Source organism: Myotis davidii, unplaced genomic scaffold (genome assembly GCF_000327345.1).
Source record: "Myotis davidii unplaced genomic scaffold, ASM32734v1 scaffold53, whole genome shotgun sequence".
Taxonomy (NCBI): Eukaryota; Metazoa; Chordata; class Mammalia; order Chiroptera; family Vespertilionidae; genus Myotis; species Myotis davidii.
In genome coordinates this window covers 3,371,767-3,385,406 of record NW_006286140.1, presented here as the reverse complement: position 1 = coordinate 3,385,406, position 13,640 = coordinate 3,371,767, and the positions used below count along the sequence as shown (strand labels likewise).

At 39.8% G+C, this 13,640-nt stretch overlaps 1 protein-coding gene across 5 annotated transcripts in view; it reads left to right on the top strand.

The window, feature by feature from the left end:
• Positions 1 to 13,640, top strand: part of CDKAL1 (CDK5 regulatory subunit associated protein 1 like 1) — a 681,380-nt gene that overhangs the window by 556,865 nt on the left and 110,875 nt on the right. For all 5 annotated transcript variants that reach the window (XM_006757272.2, XM_006757271.2, XM_006757274.2 and 2 more), the window contains one exon: positions 2,207 to 2,269. In XM_006757272.2, coding sequence (XP_006757335.1) covers positions 2,207 to 2,269 — 63 coding nt within the window. The remainder of the gene's footprint in view (positions 1 to 2,206; positions 2,270 to 13,640) is intronic.

Here is a 13,640-nt window from a genome sequence, read left to right as displayed (position 1 = left end):
AGAGTCTGATGGTCAGAAGCACACCTGAGAGATAGACGAGAGGAGGGGGAATTCTGGCTGAGCGGCAGGGAGGATAACTCTCAGTGGGTCTCAGAATGTGGAAACAAGGCCAAGCGATTTGACGGACTGCCAAGGGGGAGTTGTGGCTCCAAAGACAGTTCTGAAATAGGGAAAGTAATCTATGGGAAAACTGTGAGTGTGTACAAATAACTCTGATACGAGGTCTTAATTAATAGCAGACTTGAATACTTAGCCAAGTGGCTGCAGCAGATCCTGTGGAACCTAGGAGATCTGCTTAGTTCCCTGGCATTGGGGAGGGATCACAGACACGCTCAGGTAGACACTGGAATTTAAAGTAAGGAAATACTTTCCTAGGAAACGGGTTCCAGTCAAGTGAAGATAGAACTCATTTACCTGGTAGTGGGATTAAAATCAACAAAGTAGAACCAGAAGCAACACGGGGATAGAATTAAGGGCAAACTGGCCAATCTCGTGATAGAATGTTAGTATGTGGTAGTGTCTAATTCTATGGTGTACAAGAAATAAATTCTATAATAGACACCTGTGAAGATGTTCAATATCTGTTTTAAAAATGTTTTATCTGTCCTATAAATTTAGAAATGTAACAACCTTTCAATGGAAAAAAGAAATTAAGAATTTCAGACTTAAGCTGTAATTTCCACTCACTCTGGGTGAGAAGGCAAATGGTACAATGTTTTGGGGAAGGGAGCAGTATGGCTGTATCTGTTAATGTAATAAACATGCATGCTGTTTGATTCTGCAACTGGATTTTCATAATTTATCCTTTAAATAGCTTCCACTCACCCTAACCGGTTTTGCTCAGTGGATAGAGCATTGACCTGCAGAATGAAGGGACCTAGGTTTGATTCCAGTCAAGAGCATGTACCTTGGTTGCAGGCACATCCACAGTAGCGGGTGTGCAGGAGGCAGCTGATGGATGTTTCTCTCTATACCTTTCCCTTCCTCTCTGAAAAAAAAACCAAAAACACAAGGAAATATATTTTTTAAAAAAACAACCTTCCACTCCCATGCTGTGGCCAGTTTGTTCAGTGGTTAGAGCGTTGGCCCGAGAATTCCTGGTGAAGGGTATGTACCTGGGTTGCAGGCCCAATCCCAGCCCAGGTCAGGGCATGTGCAGTAGGCAACTCACCCATGTGTCTCTTTCATCTCTCTCTCTCTCTCTCTCTCTCTCTCTCTCTCTCTCTCTCTCAGAAAACAAAAACTTTCACTCTCAGTCTGGCAGATATTTGTGCAAAGCTATTCTCTCTATTTAAAAATTGAAATGGAAAAAAATATTAAAAAAAATAAAAATTGAAATGAATTGCAGGAAAAAAGTTGCAATTTCAGTCACTCAATAAATATTTGTTAAATTAATGAGAAAACCATGCAAGGCACCTGAATTAGGTAACAGTGACAGATCCAAGCTGTGACCTGGGGCCTGATGGAGGTATATTGTTTAAATCAGCGGTTCTCAACCTGTGGGTCGCGACCCCTTTGGGGGTCAAACGACCCTTTCACAGGGGTCGCCTAAGACCATCGGAAAACACATATATAATTACATATTGTTTTTGTGATTAATCACTATGCTTTAATTGTGTTCAATTTGTAACAATGAAAATACATCCTGCATATCAGATATTGACATTATGATTCATAACAGTAGCAAAATTACAGTTACGAAGTAGCAACGAAAATAATTTTATGGTTGGGGATCACCACAACATGAGGAACTGTATTAAAGGGTCGCGGCATTAGGACGGTTGAGAACCACTGGTTTAAATAGACAATGAAGTGCCCGATTTAGAGTAACAGCAGTTGATATTACAATGAAATTCACAGTTTTCTTTTCTTTTTTTTTCATTTTAGTCTCTAAGTTATGTGTCTATAAATAGAGTTTTTTTTATGATTAATGTTGTAATTATGCAACCTTCTAAGTGGCCTGCCTGGTCGGTGACAATGACCCACATAACCATCAAGTGGCTTTGGTTTCTAATTTCATCCACATATCCCATGTTGACACTGGAACCCCTCACCTTGCACAAGGAAGAGTATCTCAATACACATTATCTTAATGCAGATAGAGAGACAGAGAAATAAATATGGAGAGTTAGATATACATATAGGTACATATGCACATGTATGTTTTGCCACCTATCAACTCAGATGTCTGTGTTTTCTTCCACAGAAAAAGCAAAGAACAAAAGATCTTTCTCGGGTATTTCACTCTTACAGTCCGTATGATCACAAGGTAAGAGATGCATGTGATTAGCGTATTGGGTGGTAGAGAAGTCTTTCTGAATGTATGGCACAGTGTCCCCTGGTATGTAGTGATTTTAAAGTACACTTACCACTTCCATTTCTATTTCTATCTTAATTTCCAACTCTATGTCTTTAAAAGAAACCAGAAAATGTGTATTTTGAACTAAAGTAATTGTATTTTATTCACATTAAAATCTAGTTACATATTGTCACTGAAATCTCAAAGACTGCAAAGACAGGTTTTGGGGTGTTTTTTTGTTTGGTTGTTTTTTTTTTCCTTTTCTTACCAAACAATGTCTTGATGGACTTGGCTTTTGGATTGGTACAGATAGTTGAAATATTAACTGCCAATTCTTGGTTCTCCATTGCTCCTGATGGAAAGCTATTTTCCGAATAAGAACCCTAACAAAAAACAGCGCGTAGCATTATATGTGAAATACCCACTGCCAATAGTTTTGCTACACAGAAGACCAAATTGTGTAGGGACCCTACGCATCCATCCCACAGCTTTGTGTACCCATGGCCAGCTCTGATTCTTTAAAAGCCCAGCTCTCCACTGCCTGTATTTGAAGAATTCCCACACATCTTTTTACTTATAAGTATTTCACTATATTTGTAAAAGATCGCACTCTTTTTTTAAAAAACACACGTATGACTGTTTTTAAAGAAAATGCTCAATATCGCATCTTCATAGGGAAATACATTGCGAGGTTCCTGAGAGTTGTGTAAAACCTCTTTATCACATAAGATTCCAGTAAATCTGTTAATTTGAGGTGACTTCAGAAGCAAACAAAAAAGCTGCACCGTCGAATTGCTAATATAAACTTAAATCTTTATCTATGAATTTACAGGGAGACATGTGGTGGGGATTTTTTAACTAGCCAAAATAAGTAGTGTGAAAACTACTTTCCTCAGCTCAGAATATGAAGATGTCTGGATTCAGGAGGGGGAAATCATGCCAGTTGTTCATAAAAGTTGAAAGAATTTGAATAGCTTCTAGTGTTTCTATCGTGACCAATTTGACTGAAGTCCAAAAATGTTTGAAAGAGATGTTTATGCTCCTCCATGTGACCATAGCTGTATACATAACTAAAACTTATATCATTTCAAGTTGTTTTTTTGAAGTTAAATCAATCAGTTTGCAGAATATGGCCATTTGTTTGAAAGAGGTTGAGAGAGCACATAGTATCTAACAGTGCAGGTGGAAGGTGCAGGCTGATAAGTAATATACGAAAGCAAAAGGAATGTGATTGGCCAGATTTCTGATGGGAAAGTTGCATTTTTTTAGAGGAAGCCATGTAATGAACATAAATGCAACAGTGGCTAAAGTTAACATTTAACAACAAAAGGCTGTGACAAATGTTTTGCCTGACTTGTCTAAATTTTGCCCACTTCTAACATTTTTTAATTCACAGTTAAGGGAAATTCCATTATTCTTTTATTAGAACTCTTAATGGAACTTGGCCATTTGCAGCTTCTACCGGCTTCCTCTTCATATCCTTTGTGACATTGTATCAAAGTCACCTCAGATTATTTTGGCTTCCCTTGTGAAGACTTCATTCCTCTACAAATTAGTCATCAGGCAACGAGGAATTGAATATAAATGCTAGATGGAGTTCCTTTTGATCTTTGCTTTAAGATCTGTAATAAATTATTATAAGTAACTGGACTGCCTATGAGTGATTTTTGAAGCTTCCAAGGTTTGGCCTATTGGCATTCTGATTTATTCTGTCTGTGTGGTGAAGGAAAAGGGAAAAGTTTCCTGCTAGGCAGCTCTCCTGCCCCTCAGTAGCCTCCTCCCGTTTTTCTAAGCTCCATCCAGACAAGTCCAGCTGTATTACTTTTAACCGTGTCTCTTGTTGATCAGTGTCCACAAAGATGAAAATCACAGGGACTGCATGACATGCACTATTTTCTCAACCTCAGAATGTTTCTTTCTCCCCCCTCCCACCCCCCATAAATAAAATAATAGAGGGTTATGATTCAAGTTACTTTATCATTTTAATTAACCAATTATATTCAAACAAATTAGTTTTCTAGGCAAATAGGTTTTAGTGTAAAATACTTAAAGGGATAGTTAAAGTTGGTTAAAACCTGCCATGGTTAATATAATTTGTGGAGTGATCTTTAGGTTAAATATGTACATAAATCATAAAATTAAAGCTTTTATAAAATAAAATATAGGCTGTGTTGGATTTGTTTTCAAAAAGAATTCAAGGAGGGGAGTGGGTAGGGTAGAGTAAAATAAGATTGGCCAAATGTTGATTGTTGAAACTGAATGATGGGTTTGTGGGCTAATGGTTCTATTCCCTGTATATTTTCTATTTGATTGAAATAGTGCATAATGAAAAAGATGCAAAAATAAAATAAACTATGGTCTGCTTCTAAACGTGAATGTTATGATATTCTTTTCCTCTCTAGCTAAATTCCTTTTATTACTAATGTTTCCCTTGATGTAAATGTATACCAAAGAAGGACTACTCCGCATTTCAGTGGGCGTGTTATGCTCAGTAAACTCAGAAATGCACTCCTGTTCTGAAGTGCCATAATTTCCGGGGGCTTTGTCCCAAATTATAGTGGGTCACTTAAATGACAGCCTTGCCTACTAGCAACTGTTGAAACAGTTGTAATTACAAAGTATAGTTGGTGCAACTGTTTTGTTCTCAGTCAGTCAGTTATATTTGCTCTTCTTTCCTTCCCCCCAACCAAGATTACTCCTGCCTGACCCCAGACACAGGAAAGTCACCAGGTTAAACAGACGTGTTGTTTGAGTCTGGCCAGGTGCGGTCCTTAATGGTGCTGCTCTAAAGCCATTGTTTGGGTTTTAAATGGTCAGTTGGTTTTCTCTTAAATGCTGTTGCAAAAAGCAAACAAAGCTTAGAACAAAATGTGCACTCAGAATGAGCCTCAAGGGAAATACCTGATTCATTTTTTTATACTCCAAGACAGATTTTCCTGTAGACTGGAAGAATTTCATTCCGGGCTATAATCTCTGATTCTGTGTCTGTTTAAAAAAATATATATTTTTCAGGAGTTCTTATCACATAGACAAATGCAGAAAGGCTTTCACCAAAGCTAATTCCCATTTATCTGTCCTAATAAACGGTAACATTGGTAAAGGGAATTCAAAAAAGCAGGTAATCTGATGGTATTCTGTTCATGTATTTCTTCTGTTATTTTAAGAATCATAATAAACATAGCTCGTAATTTCTGGAAACACATCATACTGACTACCAGGAAAGGTTCAGGGTCACAGGCCTTCGAGGTCACAGAAAGCCAGCTTGGAGTTGAGTTTTCCTTTGGATAAGTCAGAGGTAAGTAGAGTAGGGTATAATTAGAACAATTTTATGGAAGCTATGCCAATTAGCGAGTGCTTTCTGTCTTTGGCTTAAAGAAAATATTACTATGCATATAAAAGATGTTTCTTTCTTATTTCCTTCTTTCTTGTTAGATTTTATCAGAATTATGTGTTTAGGGGTAAATCTGGATTTATTAGCCAAACACAGGTGTTAATAATCTGCTCATGTAGAAAGCTATTATAAAATATGAAAATGCTTGGAAAGAAAAAGTTACAAAATTCTGTTTGGGTTTACAGTGGTTCTTAACATGTGCACAGTTGACTAAGATCCTAAACACAGTTAACCTGTATGAATGCACATATCCTAGACCCGTGGTCGGCAAACCATGGCTCGCGAGCCACATGCGGCTCTTTGGCCCCTTGAGTGTGGCTCTTCCACAAAATACCGCGTGCAGGCGCGCACATACAGTGCGATTGAAACTTCATGGCCCATGCACAGAAGTCAGTATTTTGTGGAAGAGCTGGTATTTTGTGGAAGAATCACACTCAAGGGGCCAAAGAGCTGTATGTGGCTCGTGAGCCGTGGTTTGCCGAGCCGCAGTTTGCCGACCACTGTTAAAAGTGAGTGAGTCCTTAACAGGTTGTCACTGTTATAGTTTCTGTATTGTATGAAGAGGGCTTCTTATTTTTTTTTAGTGACTGTTGTTATTTTAATAATTTTCTACTCTTAAAGATATATATCAGTGGACACACACGAGAAGTAACATTATTATATAGCTCCTGTATTGGTGAAGTTTCATTTTAATAAACTTTATACATGCATAGACATATATCAGTTGAACTGTAAACAAATTCATATGTGTCAAAAAAAACAAACAGCTATGTATGAAGACACTTGATTAGTTAACCAATGAGTAAAATAGAAAAGGAATGTGAGTACTTTACTCAACCAGGGTCTTTTAAGCAGTAATATCAGCTCAGAACCTTCAGATAAGCTAGCCTGGGCCCAGCCGGGCAAAATTATTGTTTAATTCTCCTTCCCCACTTCCTTACTTCTTTAGTCCCCCATCTACAAACAGCCCATTTTTTTTACAAAAACAGTCCTAACAAACAAAGATGCCTGATTTCCCAAACCACAGTCAACCCTAGCAGCAGTTAAAAAGAGGGTGGTTATTGCTTCAAGAAGTCAGAGCTCCATTAAGAAGTGGCAGCATGCTAAATGAAGGCAAGGCGAAGGCCATAAAAACTGTAAGTCATTAACAGAGAAACTCTAAAAATGCAGCTGCCCACAGCCACTTAATTTGGACCCAGATACCCAAATATCCCTATACATTTTAGTAGTTCCAGGGTAAAATAATTGGCCTAAATTGCATCAAGAAACAGATGTTTTATTTTAAAATAGTAGAGATGTGTATAACCTACTTTTAGAAACATCAATATTTTAAGAATAAAGTTTATCTTGAAAAATCTCTTAGGAACAGCTGGATAAATGAAGTATTACTATGGAGAGTGGTTTAATAAGAAAGAAATAGTGAGTGGTTGAATATGTGTTGATAGTTGGGTAAAGGACAAAAAGTGTGTCTGAGCATAAAAGATGAGGAGAGTAAAATCAGTATTCTACCATATTATCCTATATAATAAAAGCCTAATATGCAAATTGACCAAACAGCAGAATGACCAGTCGCTATGATGCACACTGACCACCAGGGGGCAGACGTTCAATGCAGGAGCTGCCCCCTGGTGGTCAGTGCACTCCCATAGAGGGAGCGCTGCTCAGCCGGAAGCCAGGCCCATGTCTGGTGAGTGCAGTGGCAGTAGCGGGAGCCTCTCCTGCCTCCAAGGCAGTGCTAAGGAGCAGCAAGCAGGCAGGCAGTAAGGAGTGAGGGCTCCTGGACTGCGAGAGGGATGTCCAACTGCCACAGGTAGACATCCCCCGAGGGGTCCCAGACTACAAGTGGGAGCAGGCTGGGCTGAGGGACTCCTCCCAAGTGCATGAATTTTTTGTGCACTAGGCCTCTAGTTCATTATATAATTAGATACTGTAAAGATACTGATGTTTTTGAGAATTACTATAAAGTATTTTTGTCTTTAAGTTTACTCTAAGCATTTCCCTGGCTGGTGTGGCTCTGTTGGTTGAGCATCGTCCTGTGCACTGAAAGGTGGCCAGTTCGACTCTCGGTCTCGACACATGCCCAGGTTGTTAGCTCGATCCCCAGTATGGTTGTATGTGGGAGGCAGCCAATCGATGTTTCTCTCTCACATAGATATTTCTCTCTCTCTTTCTTTCTCCTTTCCTCTGTTGCTAAAATCAATAAAAACATATTTTTAAAAAAATAGATTATTCTAGGCATAACTGGGATGGAATAATAGTAAGTTAAGGTAACAGTATATGCATTTCAATTGCAACAGTAAACATATAAAAAATTCATATGTACTTCGATAATCTACACATTTAAGGCTACCTTAAGAACTGTTATTAATACAAACATGTCTGGGAATTCATATCCACTGGTATACGGTGATATACAGTAAAAAAACAAACAAACAAAAAAAAAAAACAGAACCTTCTCTGCAGCTTTGTTTGGACAGAAGCATATAGCAAAAATCTATTTCAAAAGTCTAGGGGGTGGGGCAGTCTTGGTTTCTACCACTGTCCTTTCTTTTCTAAGAGACTAATAGTCTCTGTGACATTGTTTCATAAATACATATATCATACCTAAAGGGAAAAGAACAGTTTTATTTTGGAAACCATGTATTGATTTACATTTCTCCATTAATCAGATTTGTCTGGCGATTTAAGATAAAAGTCACTTTACCCAGCTCTTTATGTTTGAAGAATAATGGCCATTTGACTCAATCCTGAGGCAGCCGTGGCATTGTCAAGCCTTCATTATCTCCTGGGCTTTGAATAACATAATGTAGCAACAGAGTGCTTTGAGTTGTTCTAGAGAGGGAGATGGGAATTTGGATTGTTGCCTGCTGGCCCTGTTGAGCTTTGAGCTATCTGCTGTCTGGAAATAGCAAATTCAGTTTTTAATGGATCCGGCACTCTATGATAGCCAGATTTTCATGGCACATGCAGATAAAGAAACCAGTTATTGATTTGGCATGTTTACGCCATGCTTAAAACAGTCCTCGGCAGCAGATTGTCCAAAGCCATTTGTGCACTTAACTCTATTCCCCATCTCTGGCAAAGACGAAAAAATGTTTAAAAAGTAATTTTAGGGATGTTGCTAAATATCGGGAACGATTGGATAAATGTCTAATTGATTGAGTTCCCTTCCTGTTACATTTTCACATGTCATACTAAAACCATGCTCGGGGGAGTGAGCACTTTTAGTGAATACTAAATCCATTTATTGTCGCCATCAACTTCTCTCTATAGCCAAATGGATAACTCAGCCTCAAAATAATGGACGAACTAAATAAAGGAGCTCTTGGTGCAAAAACTTTGCTTTCATTTGTTAGAGCACCTTGTTTCTCAAGGTGACCTTGCAGTTGTCACAGAAGGTGCAGACACAGCTCCCCAGTCAAGTCTGTAACCACCTTGTGCTTCCCGGCCTCTGCCAACCTGACCCAAAGCTTTGTCCTCAATTTTTAACACCCCTCAGCTTGTGATTCAAGTTCAGCAGCAGATCATGTTTTGTGAGCCTAACTTTGATATTATTTATGTCTTTTTCTCTTTTCCTTCCACCATGACATTGTTCTAAAAATTAAACATTTTTACATGTTAGTTTAATTTATTTTGTTACTATAACTGCAGGGATGGGTGGCATTGGAAGGATGTGTACATGGCAGAGATTTTAGTGTTGTTAAAATGAGATATCCGGAGACCCATAGATGCCAGAATTTGGCTCTGCCAGTTACCCTGAGGGTTGACAAGGAGAATTGAATCCAACTGGATTATTATTATTGTTATTGTTGTTACTCTTCAACTGTTTAAAGCACACTGTGTAACTGGCACCATCCCCAAAGCTTTACATGCACACGTGACTGATTAAGCTTTATACCAACCTGAAAGATGAGTACTCTTATTATCTCCCATTTTACAGATAAAGAAACTGAGACATGGAGAGATTAAGTAACTGCTCAAGGTCACACACCTGACAAGTTATAGAGATGTGTAACTCCAGAACCTATGCCCATAACTTCTGGGCCACATGGAACTAAATACCCGCAGCATAAGATGCTCTAACCAAAGGAGGACTGACCAACACACCTCAGCTCAGGGCTGAAGTGGCCTTCTTACCCTGCCTCTCTTGTCTAACCTCAACTCTCATTCTAAATAGGCGAAAATTTGGTAGAAATAGAAACAGCATGTGAAAAGGAATAAGGAGAGACAGAGGACAGCAATAGGAGAAGAGCACTGAGGATTCATTGAATGACCTCCCTGTAAAACAGATAATTAAACAGCTAAGCTTATTGTAAAAATGTCCTCCCTCACCTCCACTCTTCTCCCACTTGCTTCATTCACCACCAGCCTGGGGCAAAGGAAACTCGATTGACTTAAGCTGGACATCAAGGCTAATATCATCAGAGACTAATGAATGAAGATCAGGCACCGCTGGGCACTGGGCTTCTAACAGAGCCCAGTCTAACTGGCTTTCCTCCCCAGCCCCTCAGTGGGGTGGGAGTAGGGTATGTTGGTGGCACCATGGTTCCAGCCAAAGGATTGGACTCCTTTTTACCAACACAATAGGGCATGCTCACGCCAGAGGAATAGGGTAAGTCAGAACCTAAAACCTAAAGCACAGAGAAAGGTTGAGAAGAGAACCAGCCGAAGTCACTATACCTAGAAATGAGAAAGTGGCATCAGGCAGGCTAGAAACAGGGAGAAAGCCGCCCGGTTCCATTCAGCCGGACACCAGTGAGCATCTGGAACTTTTATTTATGGGCAGGTGGGGTCATGACAGAAGACAGAACGTTTGCCAGGTGATTATTTAAGAATGTCCTATCTAGTAGCATTTTTTCTCCCCTCCTCCTCCCCACCCAGGCACTCCCAGGAATATTAGGAATAGGGGAAAGCAAAGCTCATGATCAAATCCTTTGCAAACACCCTATCTAATAAAAGAGTAATGTAAATTAACTGTCACTCCACCATAAAGATTGCGGCACCATAGTAGCCGATGCGGGACACTGGCAGCAGTGCCCCAGCAATGCGAGCCCAGTGTCCACACCCTGGCAGCGCAGAGGGAGGGGAGGGGAGGGGCCTCGGGCTGGAGGCCAGGGCGAGGGACACTGACAACATTGCAAGCCAGGCTGACCCCCTCCCCCCGGCCCCCCGCACGCATGAATTTGGTCTACCGGGCCTCTAGTTTAGTATAAAAGCACTGATTTTAAAATAGTCAAAGAAGATCTACATAGACATGGCAGTTACTGTATTTTCAAAGTATTAATCAAATCTAAAAATGTCTCGGTTCCTACTGTTACTGGTGATACACTGCCGCTACAAAACTCCCTGGGATGAGGAAGAACCCAGCAGAGAGAGCAGAGGACCTGCATGGAACCAAGACCAGAGAACATGTAGGCACCACCTCCCCTGGGCAAATGACTCCCACAGCCCTGCCAGCCTCCCCCTGCTCGTCCTCTGTCATAATTCTTTGCACCCAGTTGAAATGTATCACCATACTCATGCCCATTTCCTGTGTCTCCCCACTTATGTACACTACCACAGACCAACCCTTCCCATCCCCACTGGAACAACAGACTTGCCTGGAATACAATCCACTTGATCTGTTAGTGAGCAAAGAAAAATACAAGACACCCAGTTCAGTTTGAATTTCAGGTAAATAATATTTTGTTTTAATATATGATCACTACAACATGTGTGACATATTTATACTAAAAATTTATTCATTTATCTGAAATCCATGTGTAACCGATGTCTTGTTATCATCTGGCAACCCTAGTTATATGTCCACTACATATTTCACTTGGGTGCATTGAGACAGAAAGATGAAAAGGAAAACAGCCAAAATGGAGAGAAATAAAAAATTATCTTAAATCTTCTGCTGTGTTTAATGTGAAGGACCTGAGACAGTTGGTTCCTAAGCCTCCCTCCATCCTGATATAATGTGCCTGGCCTCCCGTCCAAGGCTGACACTTGTCAGATGTAGTTCTTCAGACATTTCCTATTTCACTTGAAAAGATGAAACAACTTACTCATTTGACTTTGGTTCTCTAAAATCTGATGACAGCATTTTCACCTGGGGAGTCTGTCAGGAGAGTTGCTTGGAAGGCACCAGGCAGTTAAATTAAAAAGTGCCCATACCTTATCTTCAAGGAAGAAGAATTTTTATGTTCCCCCTGAAAAATACACTTTGTTTCTCAGCAGCACATTATCATAAAATATAATTCATGACTCGTGTGTAGCTGAAGTTATTTTTATTGAGATGCGCTGAGAACAGTCGTGCTGGTGGTGCTTAAAGCACATAATGGAGGCATCCATTAGGAATGAGGAAGCTATTACTGCCCTTTCTCGTCTCTAGCTCTGGGCTCCAGTTGTAAGGCTGTCGGGAGCCCTGTGATTGGTGGAGTGTGGGCTGATGCTGACTGAGGACGGCTCCCAGGCCTGGCCTGTGTCTTCCTCAGCACATTATGAAGGCAGCTGAAAAGCCCCAGTCTCCCTGTCATCTCACATGATTACCAGCCTTCCACACAGACTCCGACTTGCACAATTTCCACAATTCTCCTGACAAAGGATAGTGAAATGAAAGTATTTCCATGGGCCAGTAATTCGTTCTCTCTCGGGTTTTTGTGCAAGATCAAGAAGACGCGATTCCAGTTAGCATCTATTGTGCTTTTTAAATGTGCGCATTAACACTCCTCCCTTGAAATTGGAAAGCGAGAGAGTTTTAGCATCTGGGAAGAAAATAAGTTACCAGCTTCTTTTTATGGTTGTTAATATTTTCCATTATTTAACGCTCTACCTTTGGGTGCCTTTCAGAATTCCAGAGGTATTTTAAATCCACATGTGTCAAATGAAAATAAAGGAGTTTTAAAAACTCAAGTGTTTTTTTTTTAATTTAATACAATTATTATATGGAACACATGGGTAAGAAGGGAGACTTTCACTTTTAATTACTGTAAAGTATAATAATACAGCTGCTATGCATAAACCAGAAATCCCTCTAATTCAGTGTAGACTTTTTGGGGCGGGGATTGTTTTAAAGCTGCTTGTTTGTCTTTTCTCACTTTTTACTTCTTATCAACACTCGTTTTCTAATTTAACTTAAAGCAACATTTAAGTTGATGTAGTGGAGGTTGTTTGGCTTGGCCCTCCTTCCTACACGGGCACTTACTTTCTATTGCTTTTTCGGTTTTGTCTCAGCACCAGCTGATTGATTATCTTCCCACCAGATGGATAATCTTCCATTCTTTGTATTCATATTTATTACTATTCCACTTCCTTTTGTATTTCTCTGCACAATTTCTTAGATGTTCTTGCTTTATACACTCCATTATGTTTCTGCCTGTGGGTTTAATTCTTAGGGTCTTCTATCTGGTACCTTCTGTTTCTGTTTCCCCGCCTTTGGAGACAGTGATATAAAGCTCACACTGGGTTCGTCCATTCTCCTCTCCGAGTCTTAAACCATAGAGCTGGGAAGGCCCTCAGAGCTCATGTAACTTACCGCTCTCCCCATCCCAACTGTCATCCTCTAAGACCCAGTTTAATTTCACCTTCTGATGCACACAGAGAATGGTTCTCTGCTACCAAATGGCATGCGTATGTCTATGACTTGACTTTTGCTCTCAGAATTCAGGTCCATTGAGGAAACATGTGTTTTTTCCTAGGGGAGAGGCACAATAACTGGGATAAGACACCATATAATCCAGGAGGCAGTAGGGCAAGATAGCAACAAATACTGCAATTATTTTGCTCTGTTATATATTTATTATTGACATATTCACTCCACCCTGTGACACTGTGAATGTCTTTAGGAGGGAATCCTATCTTATTTGTGTGTTTCTCCCCCTCTAGGGAAAAAAAACCTCTATTATGGCCTAGGATTTAATGTGTTGTATATATGAAGTGTGTTTTACTTTTCTTTTGATCTGCATA